This window comes from Dendrobates tinctorius, unplaced genomic scaffold, assembly GCF_039654945.1.
Source record: "Dendrobates tinctorius isolate UK_male_01 unplaced genomic scaffold, ASM3965494v1 ptg000011l, whole genome shotgun sequence".
Lineage (NCBI taxonomy): Eukaryota > Metazoa > Chordata > Amphibia > Anura > Dendrobatidae > Dendrobates > Dendrobates tinctorius.
The window spans coordinates 123,965,361-123,980,537 of NW_027361679.1; the positions used below are offsets into that span (position 1 = coordinate 123,965,361).

Here is a 15,177-nt window from a genome sequence, read left to right on the forward strand (position 1 = left end):
ATAGAATATAAGAGGATGAGCGAGGCCCAGAGAAGTTTTCTTCTCTGTCCTCATTCTAACTAGTGTGTCCTCCATCAAATGATCAGACTAGCCAGCCAGTCTGAACAACAGAAATTACTATTTCAGGAAGTTTTAGAAGTCAGCGATGATAATAGTGTATCTCTCAAGGAATGTATCTTGTGCTAGTTTATAAACATCCAGCCTGGTGTGGCACTATTAGTTGTGCATGACCTGTAGCTACAAATGGTAATTGCTCCTACGCAGTCTTCTCTAGCCACTGAATAAATTATGGGGAACCTACATATGAGCCTACACCACTATCGCTAACCCCTAACGTTAGCGATGCAAGACCTCTCAGACATGACAACACAGTATGAACAGTTCACTTTACTGCAGAATGGTTAAACTACTGAGAACATGGCTTTTGTACCAAAGTTTCACAGTAAGTGACCCAGTAATGAAACAGTAACAGCATCCAGTCCTTCATGAAGTCTTCCATTTGCCAAATACTTTTTTCCTGTCCCCGTTGCATAATGAATTTGAAACCCCGTGACTTCAGAAGGAATGGCATCAAGCCAAACCTTAGGCAGCAGAGATGTCCTTGAGGACTCCATGACTTAGGAGCAAGAAGAACAGAACTAGCAATAACTGAATTTTACTGAGCATCCTTCCAATTTTTTAACATGAAACATTCCCTCTTCCTACTGGAACTATAAAATGCTCACATCCCCAACTTTTTATAATAAGAAAAAAAAAAAAAACACAAAACAAAAAAAAAAAAACATCACTTCACCAAGGACATTGACTGCTCCCCAAGACTTGGCTTTGTCTTAAGGTAAAATAAAACTACAACTACACACTTTTTTGCCCATGATGTCGTGAAAATGCATGTTGACAGCCTGGTCCACTGATTGTTCGTCCTCGAAAGTTATAAATCCAAAACCTAGCCAACGACGAAGAGTGAATCAAGGTAGCAGGGTGTTGTGACACAAAACAGGATGATGAACAGTATTAGGAGCAAAACCAAGACCTCAGCAGCAGGATTAGGGTATAGCAACTCCAGCCATAGTGAAAACAGCAAGCTGACTTGTAGACAAGTGGGAGAATTAATTAACCACTGAAAATCTGGTTACAATCATATATGTCAGTAAAAGATCACTAGTCAAACATGGACAAAATGTCAAGGAATGGGAGCCAGAAATATCATTTTGTAAGGTACCCAAATAGAAACCATGTCATCTTGCTGCAAATGGCATCTGAGTGTACTTAGAAACTAGCATGTGCTGTGAAGTTGCTTGCAACTCTGCTGCTTCCTTCTTGGTGGCATTTTGCTTTGCAGCTAGTGCTGACAGCAGCCATACATATTTCTAAAGCGTTAAACAGATACAATATCTAACAGCTAAGGACTACCAAAGCTTTCCCAACACTGTTGGAAAAGCCCAGAGTCTAAACTGGAGAAAAAGCTATATGAATACACAAAGATACAGGCCAAGCTGAGATCCAGCAGGACAATTGTTAAATATTCTAAAGGTTTGCATTTCCCACTACAGCAAGTGAGGTGTAAACAAAGTATCAGTAGATGTGCAAATAATCTCCATGTAGACCATTCACTAAACACTGCTAAAACTGGTATGGAAGCAAAAACCTTTTCACCCAAACGAAGATCATGGTAACACTACTGTAAAGGCACCTTTCTGTTTCTGTATTACAGTCCCTAATCTTGGCCTGACAACAGTCCTGATCATCATAAGGACCAAGAAATATGTTAGTTTGGATGAGGAGACCCACAAAGTATGATGCCTGTGAGAAATTGGTTTTAGATGGATTATTATCTGGGACATCCAATCTACATGAGTATAAAGGAAGAAGTCTTATGGCTCTCTAGAGAGGGGCAAAAGGATAGAAACCAACAGCACTAAAAACGTTTGCAGAAAAGGTGTATGAAATGTATAAAAGCCAACAACTAAAAGGTCAACAAATATGTACAACTCGATCATTCTTATCCTACGCTCACACCATCGTATATTTGATCCAAGTGCTTTCTGTGGAAAAGCTGAAAGCACTCGGACCAATGTTATTCAGACAGCTGTTGATACAACAGGTTTTTTTCGTTTCCCGGAACAAATGTCCTCCAAGAACAATTTGCAAAACGCACTAGTCCCAAAAAATGGATCCCAAGTAGTCAACCGTATAGCATCAGAATTTTAGACATATTGTATTTCTTTAACCCCTTTACACCATTTAGATATGGCATATGTTGTGTCCCTGCCTTTGATGTGGGCTAGCAAGCAGCCGCATATTTCCTTGCAGATGGTCGATTTTGGTCGAACAGCTGCAGGTGGAACAGAAATATGCCTACAAATGTTAACATGTTAAATACCACTGTCAATCTCTGAGTGTCAGATAACACACACCAATATGTAAGAAGGAGTTAGTGGATGATCTCCGCGCTGCCGACAGAATTAAGACATATCCCAGTGTAGTAAAGTAAAATGGTTTTATTTTGACGCGTTTTGAAGTAAAGCTACTTCAGGAAAAAAACACAACACATGTATATTATTAATTTTACTCAATCATATAGCGCCATTAATTCCACAGCGCTTTACAGGCATTATCTGTACTGTCCCCATAGGGGCTCATAATTTAAACCAGTATGTCTTTAGAGTGTGGGAGGAATTCGTAGAACCCAGAGGAAACCCACACAAACACAGGGAGAACATACAAACTCCTTGCAGATACTTTCCCTAGGGGATTTGAACCCAGGATTATATCATGCGTTTTTTCCTGAAGTAGCTTTGTACTAACCTCCTTCTTACCTATTGATGTCTATTGGTCCCTTATTGACCCGTGGATCTGCTGCAGCTGATATTGCACTATATGCCGTTTTAACAGATTAAACAGGCGAGTTTAATCTGAGCGTAAAGCTCACCATTTCTCAGAGAAGGCTTTATTGGCGCTGAACTCTCCTACTGTTTTCCTTGGAGATAACACACCGGTATGGGGCTCGCTATCCCATGCTCCTATTGGCACACCTGTGACGTGATCACGGGGCACCAATGTGCTGCCTTGACAGCCATCATTACTATACTGAAAGCCAGAATTTAGCTGGAGTTCATAGGAGATCCTGATCTTAGCTATACATAGCAGTGCTGATGCACTACTGTGTAAGGCTACATTCACATTAGCGTTCGGGGGCTCTGCGGAGGGCTGCGTACTTCCTCCGTTAAGCCCCGCCTATTTCCGCATGCGTCCTTCGTACCTATCATTAACATTGGGTTCGCAGGACAAGTTGCTTTTTGCGCAGACGGCAGGCGCATCAAAACAACGCATCTGCATACATCCGCATGTCCTGCGTACCCAATGTTAAAGATAGGTACACAGGACGCATGCAGAAGTAGGCGGGGCTTAACGGATGAAGTATGCAGCCCTCCGCAGAGCCCTCAAACGCAAATGTGAACCCGGCCTAAAGTACACACAATCAATCGCAGCTTCAAGTCCCCTAAGAAAACTATCATAGCAAAAAAAAAAAAAATACAAAAGTTCAAATAAGAAAAAACAAAACACAATTTGGTATCGCAGCATTCAGAAAAGTCCAATCAACATGTAAAATAAATTACCATATTTTTAGGATTATAAGACACTCCATATTATAAGACACTTTGGATTATAAGACGCACCCCAAATTTTGAGAAAAATAGGAAAACATTTTTTATTAAATAAAACGGTGGTGGTTCTTATAATCCTTGCGTCTTATTGCTTACCGTGGGTGGTGGCTGCGGTGAAGCAGGGGTCCCAGCTGGAGAAAGCAGGAATGGGGTGATGCTTCAGGCCACAGGCTGGGACGAGGGGGTGTCCGATGTGCAGTGCGCTGCATGGAGATCTCAGCATAAAGATCTCCGGAGATGAGATTTCAGCGCTGAAATCTCATCTCCTGAGATCTTGATGTCGGCATGCGCTGCCCCCTGGAGGCCATTTTCCCAGAGACCACGGAACTGCAGGGGGGCCCCCTCTGGCCTTTCTCAAAATGTAAGCAGAGCCCCACCACACTGCCGGAGACCCCGCAGCACCGCAGGGCACGTCCTCATCAGCCTGCAGCAACGGTATCAGTAAGGTATATAGACATTTATAAGACGCACCCCCATTACCCCCCAAAATTAGGGGGGGTGCATCTTATAATCAGTAAAAGACCGTAATCCGATTGGTAAATAGCGTAATAGGAGCATCGAAACAGAATACAGTTTTTTTTAGCAGCCACAACATTGCAATAAAATGCAGTAAGAGGCAAGCAAAACATTGTATCTATCCCAAAATTGTATCAGTAAAAAAGTCAGGTCAGAGAGCAAAATACTAGTCCTCACACAGCTCCCTATAGCAAAAATGTAAAATGTTACAAGTTTTGGGGAGAAAAATGCGAATTTTTTTCACCACAAAAACAAAAAAAAACCCACGCTATACATTTTGGAATATTTACCGTATATGCTCGTGTATAAGCCGACCCCCCAATTTTGCCACAAAAAATGGGAAAACTTATTGACAGCCTAGGGTGGAAAATGCAGCAGCTACTGGTAAATTTCAAAAATAAAAATAGATACGAATAAAAGTAAAATTAATTGAGACATCAGTAGGTTAAATGTTTTTGAATATCCATACTGAATCACGAGCCACAATGCTCCATACAGTTCACGATGGCCCCATAAGATGCTCCATACAAAATACACCCCATATATTGCTGCACAAAGTTTAATAAATGGCCCCTTAAGATGCTCCATAGAATAATATGCCCCCACAGGCTGCCCCCTAGAACATGCCCCCACAGGCTGCCCCCATAGAAGCTGCCCCCATAGAATATGCCCATAGAAGCTGCCCCCATAGAATATGCCCATAGAAGCTGCCCCCATAGAATATGCCCCCATATGCTGCCCCATAGGATATGCCCCCATATGCTGCCCCATAGGATATGCCCCCATATGCTGCCCCATAGGATATGCCCCCATATGCTGCCCCATAGAATATGCCCCCATATGCTGCCCCATAGAACATGCCCCCATAGAAGCTGCCCCCATATGCTGCCCCATAGAACATGCCCCCATAGAAGCTGCCCCCATATGCTGCCCCATAGAACATGCCCCCATAGAAGCTGCCCCCATATGCTGCCCCATAGAATATGCCCCCATATGCTGCCCCATAGAATATGCCCCCATATGCCCCCATATGCTGCCCCATAGAATATGCCGCCCCATAGAAAATGCCCCCCCACAGAATATGCCCCATAGAATATGCCCCCCCACAGAAGCTGCCCCATAGGATATGCCCCCATATGCTGCCCCATAGGATATGCCCCCATATGCTGCCCCATAGGATATGCCCCCATATGCTGCCCCATAGGATATGCCCCCATATGCTGCCCCATAGGATATGCCCCCATATGCTGCCCCATAGGATATGCCCCCATATGCTGCCCCATAGGATATGCCCCCATATGCTGCCCCATAGGATATGCCCCCATATGCTGCCCCATAGGATATGCCCCCATATGCTGCCCCATAGGATATGCCCCCATATGCTGCCCCATAGGATATGCCCCCATATGCTGCCCCATAGGATATGCCCCCATATGCTGCCCCATAGGATATGCCCCCATATGCTGCCCCATAGGATATGCCCCCATAGGATATGCCCCCATATGCTGCCCCCATATGCTGCCCCATAGGATATGCCCCCATAGGATATGCCCCCATAGGATATGCCCCCATATGCTGCCCCCATAGGATATGCCCCCATATGCTGCCCCATAGGATATGCCCCCATATGCTGCCCCATAGAATATGCCCCCATATGCTGCCCCATAGAATATGCCCCCATATGCTGCCCCATAGAATATGCCCCCATATGCTGCCCCATAGAATATGCCCCCATATGCTGCCCCATAGAATATGCCCCCATATGCTGCCCCATAGAATATGCCCCCATATGCTGCCCCATAGGATATGCCCCCATATGCTGCCCCATAGGATATGCCCCCATATGCTGCCCCCATAGGATATGCCCCCATATGCTGCCCCCATAGGATATGCCCCCATAGGATATGCCCCCATATGCTGCCCCCATAGGATATGCCCCCATATGCTGCCCCCATAGGATATGCCCCCATATGCTGCCCCCATAGGATATGCCCCCATATGCTGCCCCCATAGGATATGCCCCCATATGCTGCCCCCATAGGATATGCCCCCATATGCTGCCCCATAGGATATGCCCCCATATGCTGCCCCATAGGATATGCCCCCATATGCTGCCCCATAGGATATGCCCCCATATGCTGCCCCATAGGATATGCCCCCATATGCTGCCCCATAGGATATGCCCCCATATGCTGCCCCATAGGATATGCCCCCATATGCTGCCCCATAGGATATGCCCCCATATGCTGCCCCATAGGATATGCCCCCATAGAAGCTGCCCCATAGGATATGCCCCCATAGAAGCTGCCCCCATAGGATATGCCCCCATAGAAGCTGCCCCCATATGCTGCCCCATAGAATATGCCCCCATATGCTGCCCCATAGAATATGCCCCCATATGCTGCCCCATAGAATATGCCCCCATATGCTGCCCCATAGAATATGCCCCCATATGCTGCCCCATAGGATATGCCCCCATATGCTGCCCCCATATGCTGCCCCCATAGGATATGCCCCCATATGCTGCCCCCATAGGATATGCCCCCATATGCTGCCCCCATAGGATATGCCCCCATATGCTGCCCCATAGGATATGCCCCCATATGCTGCCCCATAGGATATGCCCCCATATGCTGCCCCATAGGATATGCCCCCATATGCTGCCCCATAGGATATGCCCCCATATGCTGCCCCATAGGATATGCCCCCATATGCTGCCCCATAGGATATGCCCCCATATGCTGCCCCATAGGATATGCCCCCATATGCTGCCCCATAGGATATGCCCCCATATGCTGCCCCATAGGATATGCCCCCATATGCTGCCCCATAGGATATGCCCCCATATGCTGCCCCATAGGATATGCCCCCATATGCTGCCCCATAGGATATGCCCCCATATGCTGCCCCATAGGATATGCCCCCATATGCTGCCCCATAGGATATGCCCCCATATGCTGCCCCATAGGATATGCCCCCATATGCTGCCCCATAGGATATGCCCCCATATGCTGCCCCATAGGATATGCCCCCATATGCTGCCCCATAGGATATGCCCCCATATGCTGCCCCATAGAATATGCCCCCATATGCTGCCCCATAGAATATGCCCCCATATAATATGCCCCATATGCTGATGCTGCAAAAAAATGACACTCACCTCTCCTTGCTGAGGGCCAGGTGCTGGTGTCGCCGCTGGCTCATGACCCGGCACCTGAGATACTCACCTGTCCCCAGTCAATCGCTGCTTGCTGCTGCATCTTCTGTCAGTGACTGTTTAGGCAGCAAAGGACGCAGCGCGCACTAACCACGTCATCGCGCCCTCTGCTGCCTAAACGTCACTGACCGAGGACGCAGCAGACAGCAGCAAGCAGCGATGGACCAGGGACAGGTGAATATTGGATAGACTTACCCCCCTCCTTGCACGGTCTCTGCAGCCCCCTTTGCTTCTCTGACGGTCTCCCTTCCTTCAGCGGTCACATGGTACCGCTCATTAAACTCATGAATATGCACATATTCATTAGTTTAATGAGCGGTACCATGTGGGGGGGGGCCGCAGAGATGCGTCAGTAATATCTGACACCCCCGCTCCCCCTCCCCGGTATATGACTTGTGTATAAGCTGAAAATCTCGGCTTATACACGAGTATATACGGTATTTAAATCATACTGACTGTACACTGTATAGTGAACATAGTAAACAAAAAAAATCGTGGAACTGCACTTTTTTTGCAATTTCAATGTAATTGGATTTTTTTCCCCACTTCCCAGTGCAACATATGATAAAATGAATGATGCCATTCAAAAGTACAACTTGTCTAGGAAAAAACAAACCCTCATACGGCCATGTGGATGGAAAATTAAAGTTATGGACATGAAGGGGTTAACAGAAGACTATTTGTTACTGTAAATTTCAATAACGGTTGATGCATAAAAAACGGATGCTATACAAAGTGCAAATGCATGAAAAAAATTATTTTACTAAATGAAAATTTGCAAAAATTTTGAATACTCATCTGACCTCTGCCTTAGAAGAATTCAACATGTCAGCTAGTATAGGAAGATTGTGAAAGAAGGGGGAAAGGTCTGTCTAAAAGTCACAGGTAAAGTTTAACAGCACAGAAATCCCTAAACATACAAAAACAGTACTGACACTTCATTTACACCCCAAACATACAGCAGCACCCCCAGCTTATCTAACTAGACTGGCCTGTACCTGAGTGATAGAGCTTAAACACCTAGAGAAAAGAAAGCTAGAGAGATAACATTAATCACAGTCAAACAACAAACAGTTTAACAATACTTTACAGTAACTTAAAATGGATAGGAATGGGGGGAAAAGAACAAAACAAAATATGCCTTAGCTTAAAATGGAAAGGAACACTACTATAGATATATATATATATATATATGGCCTTAATGATGAGGTGAATAGTAGGACATTCAGATGGCAAACAATTTTGACAGCATGTATGAAGCAGGTAATGGATGTTCTGTGGCCAGCACCAGCACGTGACCTGGGCTCTGGAGAGGAACACCGAATTGGACAAAAGGAGACAATGCATCCGACACACAATACAGAACACCCAGGATTCTGATTGGTGCACTGGCATTATTTCAGTAGGACCATACACGTGTAACAAAGGAAAAGTAAGAATGGCAGTTTGAAAAAAATACAGTTTATGTAAAAGTGAAACATGTCAGATGTCTGAGACACAAACGTCACAGCTTGCAAATGACCCAACATGCAGCACAAGGTAGGCTGCTGATTTTTTTATTTTATTTTCTTTGGAGTGAGGGAGCAATTTTAAGATATTCAAGGTCAATTTACAAATACAAACACATTTTCAATGCGATATGGAGCAAGCAATAACCCCTAAGAAGTGAAGGTAGGTAATGTGTGAAGCTCGGTCACTCAGAAAACTGTTTGCCATCTAAATGAGGAGAAGAATGAAAGATTGGAAAATAAGATGGATCAGAGTTTATTTACCTCTCGGCCTCTGCTTCTCTGCATCATAAATCATCACAACTTCAGTGACCTGGAAATCAGAAACATTAATTATATAATATACTATTTATGGAACAGCGCAAAATTAAGGTTCCAATCTATATATATATAAAACTGAATGTATGTATGTATGTATGTATGTATGTATGTATGTATGTATGTATGTATGTATGTGTGTGTGTGTGTGTGTGTGTGTGTATGTGTGTATCAACAACCAATCACGAAGCATCTTTCATTTCACCAAAGCTGTTCAAAAGAAGCTGAGCTGTGATTGGTTGTATGAGCAACAGTTTTCCTTGCAACCAATCACTAAGCAGCTCTCATTTCACCAGAGCTGGTTAAAAGAAGCTGAGCTGTGATTGGTTGCTATGAGCAAGTTTTCCCACTTGACAACACCTCAGCAGACACTGACATGATGGGAGAAACCTAGCATCCCTGGGAACATAAGCTCCCAGCCATTGTCTGCCCCCCAGAAAAGAGCAGCGAGCACGGTTTTTGGACGGATCCGTTGCAGCAGCCAGTGTTTGAAATTTAAAGGAACAGAACTCTGGAAAAGGGGAGAGACCCCAGGGTCTCTTAAAGGGATCATTGGTATGGAAGTTAGGGCAAATTCATACTGCGCTTTTAGTACTGACCCCAGGCCTTTCTTAAAGGGATCACCGGTAAGGAAGTCCAGGCAAATCCATCCAGCCCTTTGGTTCTGACCCCAGGCCTTTCTTAAAGGGATCCCCGTGCATTATGTTACACATAAATAACCTATATGACTTTAAACAGTCTTCCCACCTCTTGATGCTCTGGTACTGACCCCAGGCTCTCAAAGTGATCTCCTGTATGGAAGATGGGCAAATCCCTCAGCGCTCTGATTCTGACCCCAGAGTTCTATTAAAGGGATCATTGGTATGCAAGTAAGGGCAAATCCACTCAGCGCTCTGGTACTGACCCCAGACTGATAGGATGATGTGGGATATTAGGGGTAGTAGTCCTGTGGCTCTGGCTGATGGGATGATGTGGGATATTAGCAGGAGTAGTCCGGTTGCTCGGGCTGACGGGATGATGTGGGATATTAGCAGGAGTAGTCCGGTTGCTCGGGCTGACGGGATGATGTGAGATATTAGGGGTAGTAGTCCGGTGGCTCGGGCTGACGGGATGATGTGGGATATTAGTGGTAGTAGTCCGGTGGTTCTGGCGGGATGATGTGGGATATTAGGGGTAGTAGCCCGGCGGCTGTGACGGGATGATGTGGGATATTAGTGGCAAATGTCCGGTGGCTCTGGCTGACGGGATGATGTGGGATATTATAGTGAATGTGGCTATGCAGAGTGGGTGGGGCTCTACACTCAGAGATATATACACACATATATATATATATATATATATATATATATATATATACATACACACATACATATATACACATATATATATATATATATATATATATACACACATATATACACACACAATATATATATTGTGTGTATGTGTATATATATATTTTATAAATTTGTTATAACTAGCCGTAGTTAGTTAACTATGCCCGGGAGGCGCTGGGCTCTTCAGCTGGTTGGTATATAAAGAGAAGTTTGTCTCCTCCATAAGATCACATGCAGTTGTGTTTAAAAGTGTTTGCCCCCTTCCTGATTTCCTATTCTTTTGCATATTTGCCACACTTAACCCCTTAATGACTGCCAATACGCCTTTTAACGGCAGCAGTTAAGGGTACTCATGCCTCAGCGACGCTTTTTAACTGCGCTGAGAAATAAGTGTATAGCGCCCCCTAGAGTTTAAATTTCTCCAGGGTCTCAGCTACCAGGGGTACTTATCTGCCCTGTTGAGGGCCCATTCAACTAGGGCTATAGCTACTTCATGGGCTGAGAAAGGGGGGCTTCAGTAGATCAGATTTGCAGGACCGCAACTTGGTCTAGTCTGAATACCTTCTCGAAACATTATAAACTAGACGTAGTCTCAGGGCAACTAGCCTTCGGTAGGAAGGTTCTTCATGCAGTGGTCCCGCCCTAGATAGTCATACTTTGGTATTCTTCATGGTGCGGTCAGGATTGGTGAACTGGAAAGCGATAATTAGACCTACCAGTAATTGTATTTCCAGGAACCCATCCTGACAGAACTACTAGTTCCCTCCCTTCTGAGAAAATTCTATACTAATGTAACGTTTGTATAAAGAATGTCTAATAAAATTTTTAGTTGCATCAATCCAGATGTGGTACTTTGGAAATCAAGGTCCCAGTGTCTGGAGGAAGAGTGGAGAGGCACACAATCCAAGCTGCTTGAGGTTTAGTGTGAAGTCTCCACAATCAGTGATGGTTTGAGGAGCCATGTCATCTGCTGGTGTAGGTCCACTGTGATTTATCAAGATCAAAATCAGCGCAGCAGTCTACCAGGAAATTTTAGAGCACTTCATGCTTCACTCTGCCGACAAGCTTTTTGGAGATTGAAATTTCATTCTCCAGCAGGACTTGGCACCTGTCCACACCACCAAAAGTACCAATACCTGGTTCACAAACTATCACTGTGCTTTATTGGCTAGTAAACTCACCTGACCTTAACCCCATAGAGAATCTATAGGGTAGTATCAAGAGGAAGATGAGAGACATCAGACCCAACAATGCAGACAAGCTGAATCATAGAATCAGAGTTGGAAGGGACCTCCTGGGCCACCTGGTCCAACCCCCTGCTCAAAGCAGGATTCGCTAAATCATCCCAGTCTGATGTCTGTCCAGCCTCTGTTTGAAGACTTCCATTGAAGGAGAACTCACCACTTCTCGTGGCAGCTTGTTCCACTCATTGATCACTCTAACAGTCAAAAAGTTTTTTCTAATATCTAATCTGTGTCTCCTCCCACTCAGTTTCATCCCATTGCTTCTAGTCTTTCCTGTCAAAACAACCTGGGCTTCCATAACACCTCAGCAGTGCCACAGGCTGATCACCTCCATGACATGCCGCATTGATGCAGTAATTGATGCCAAAGGAGCCCCGACCAAGTATTGAGTGCCTTTGCTGAATATACATTTCAGTAAGCCAACAATTCGGATTTTAAAATAATTTTTTCAAGCTGGTGGGTGTTATAAAGTATTTTAATTTACAGAGATAATGACTTTTGGGTTTTCATTGGCTGTAAGCTATAATCATCAACATTAACAGAAATAAACACTTGAAATAGATCACTCTGTTTGAAAAGACTATATAATATATGATATTTATATTAACACAGTCTGGTTATAATGAAGGCAAACATCCAAATACAGGAATCTTACACACGAACGCAAAAATGAATGGAGAAAAAGGATGACTGAAGTAAAAAAAATAGTACCAAAGAATCTTTATTATGAATAAAAAAAATGTTTTGTATCTATTAAAAATCACATCAAGAAATGAGAAGCACAAATCAAAGGATACGGATCAAGGGACATAAGGTAAATACCTCAATTTTTTTGCACAAAATATAGACAAAAAAAATGTGTAATTATGTTCTTAAAATCCACAAAAATATTAGTGTAAAGACAATGCTATTTTAAAGTGCTGAATGCACAAATAGGGTCAAAAGATACAAAAATGCAAAAAACAATTGCAAAAAAAGTTGCAGCGCACAATGGAACATGTAGAGTGTCACCTGTTTTAGTCAGAATGATAATATAGCACACAGTGTAGTGCAAAGACCACTATGAAGTGATCCCAAATGCGAGCCTACGGTGCAACAGTGCATTGTAATGGACTCTAAATGGTGCTATGTGCGCATAGGTTTGCTGCAAGAAAAGTCAAGGACATATGGATGGAACGCAAGCGTTCCAGCGCGGTGACCGGAAGTAATTTCTTCACTTCCGGGCGAGTGTCAGCGGTGCAGAAGCGCTGGTTCACTGCCCACCAATGAATTGACACAGAACATTTAGGATCTCACTACCCACCAATGAATTGGCACATACATTCAGGACCTCATATATAAGGGACCATGTTAAACCAGGTTGGTTACGCCCCCATAGAGGAAGCAATAGCGAAACGGCGATGTCGGGGTTAGGACACGGCTCTGGTGGGACCATTACTGCGCTGCACTTCAGGGAATTAACTTTTTCATAGCAATCCTGTTGCTTTATTCATCCATATGTCCATGGCTTTTCTTGCAGTAAACCCATGCATATATAGCACCATTTAGAGTCAATTACATGCATTGTTGCACTTTAGGCTCGCATTTGGGATCACTTCACATTGGTCTTTGCACTACACTGTGTGCTATATCATTCTGACTAAAAGAGGACACTCTACATGTTCAATCGCACGCTGCAACTTTTTTCGCAATTTTTTTTGCATTTTTGTATCTTTTGACCCCATTTGTGCATTCAAGACTTTAAAATAGCATTTTCTTTACACCAATATTTTTGTGGGTTTTAAGAACATAATTACACTTTTTTTGTCTATAGTTTGTGCAAAAAAAATTGAGGTATTTACCTTATGTCCCTTGATCTGTGGTTCTCATTTCTTGATGTGATTTTTAACGGATACAAAATTTTTTTTTTTATTCATAATAAAGATAATCTCGCCTCCTTACTGACTGACATCCCACAATTTCTGTCTGCTATCTCAGCCGCCTTCTCTGCTCACTTTCTCAAACTGAACAGGGACAAAACAGAATTCATCATCTTTCCCCCACCAGACCTATCCATCAATGTCAACGGCTGCTCTCTTTCCCCAGTGCCGCATGCCCGGTGCCTTGGGGTGATCCTCGACTCTGCGCTCTTTCAAACCACATATCCAAGCCCTCGCCTCCTTCTGCCGCCTCAAACTCAAAAATATTTCCCGGATCCGCTCACTCCTCAACCACAAAAACACTAGTGCACGCTCTTATCTCCCGCCTCGACTACTGCAATCTCCTACTCTCTGGCCTCCACTCTAGCACTGCTTCAGTCCATCCTACACTCTGCTGCCCGACTAATCCACCTGTCTCCCCGCTATTCCCCAGCCTCCCCCCTATGCCAGGCCCTTCACTGGCTTCCTATAGCCCAGAGGATCCAATTCAAAACCCTAACCATGACATACAAAGCCATCCACAACCTGTCTCCTCCATACATCTGTGATATGGTCTCTAGGTACCTACCCGCACGTAACCTTCGATCGTCCCAAGATCTCCTTCTCTACTCCCCCCCTTATCTCTTCTTCCCATAACCGCATACAAGACTTCTCCCGTGCTTCCCCCATACTCTGGAACTCCCTACCGCAACACATCAGACTCTCACCATCAACGGAAATCTTCAAGAAGAACCTGAAGACCCACCTGTTCCGACAAGCCTACAGCCTGCAATGATCCTCGGTCTACAGAACCACCGCACGACCTGCTCTACCCTCTCCTACTGTATCCTCACTCATCCCTGTAGACTGAGCCCTCGCGGGCAGGGTCCCCTCTCCTTATGTACTTGTGTGTCCCTTGTCTTACACTTATTACTCTTGAATATATTACACTTGTCTATATTTCCCCTTTTCACATGTAAAGCGCCATGGAATAAATGGCGCTATATAAATGCATAATAAATAATCTTTGGTACTAATTTTTGCTTCAGTCATCCTTTTTCTCCATTCATATTTTGGAGTTTGTATGTAAGATTTATATATGAGTTTTACTTTATATATTGAAGAACTGAAATAAATTAACTTTTTGATATTCTAATTTTGTGAGATGCACCTGTAGCTCTAGAGACCCTAGCTATCCAGGGGTGAATGGATAGGGGAGAGTCAAAAAATACACTAAGGACCCGAGATCTGTACCCTCAGAGTACATGGTCAAAGGTTCTTCTTGAAACCCGTCTGCAGGAAATCAAGAATCTTAGGGATGTCCAGGAGGGACGTATCTACCGCTGTTTCTCCGCAATAAATGCAGAAGCGCTTCCAGATCTTGTTGTATATAGCAGAAGTCACAGGCTTTCTGCTTGCTTGAAGGGTAGTAATTACTTCGTCGGACAATCCTTTTGACTTCAGGACCTACCCT

General features: G+C 44.2%; 1 protein-coding gene across 5 annotated transcripts in view; it reads right to left on the reverse strand.

Annotated features, from left to right (window-relative positions):
• The window catches only part of DAZAP1 (DAZ associated protein 1), an 87,047-nt gene that overhangs the window by 24,188 nt on the left and 47,682 nt on the right, over positions 1–15,177 (reverse strand). For all 5 annotated transcript variants that reach the window (XM_073547204.1, XM_073547202.1, XM_073547203.1 and 2 more), the window contains exons 6-7: positions 9,171–9,219; positions 861–943 (exon numbers count right to left, since the gene is read on the reverse strand). In XM_073547204.1, coding sequence (XP_073403305.1) covers positions 861–943; positions 9,171–9,219 — 132 coding nt within the window. The remainder of the gene's footprint in view (positions 1–860; positions 944–9,170; positions 9,220–15,177) is intronic.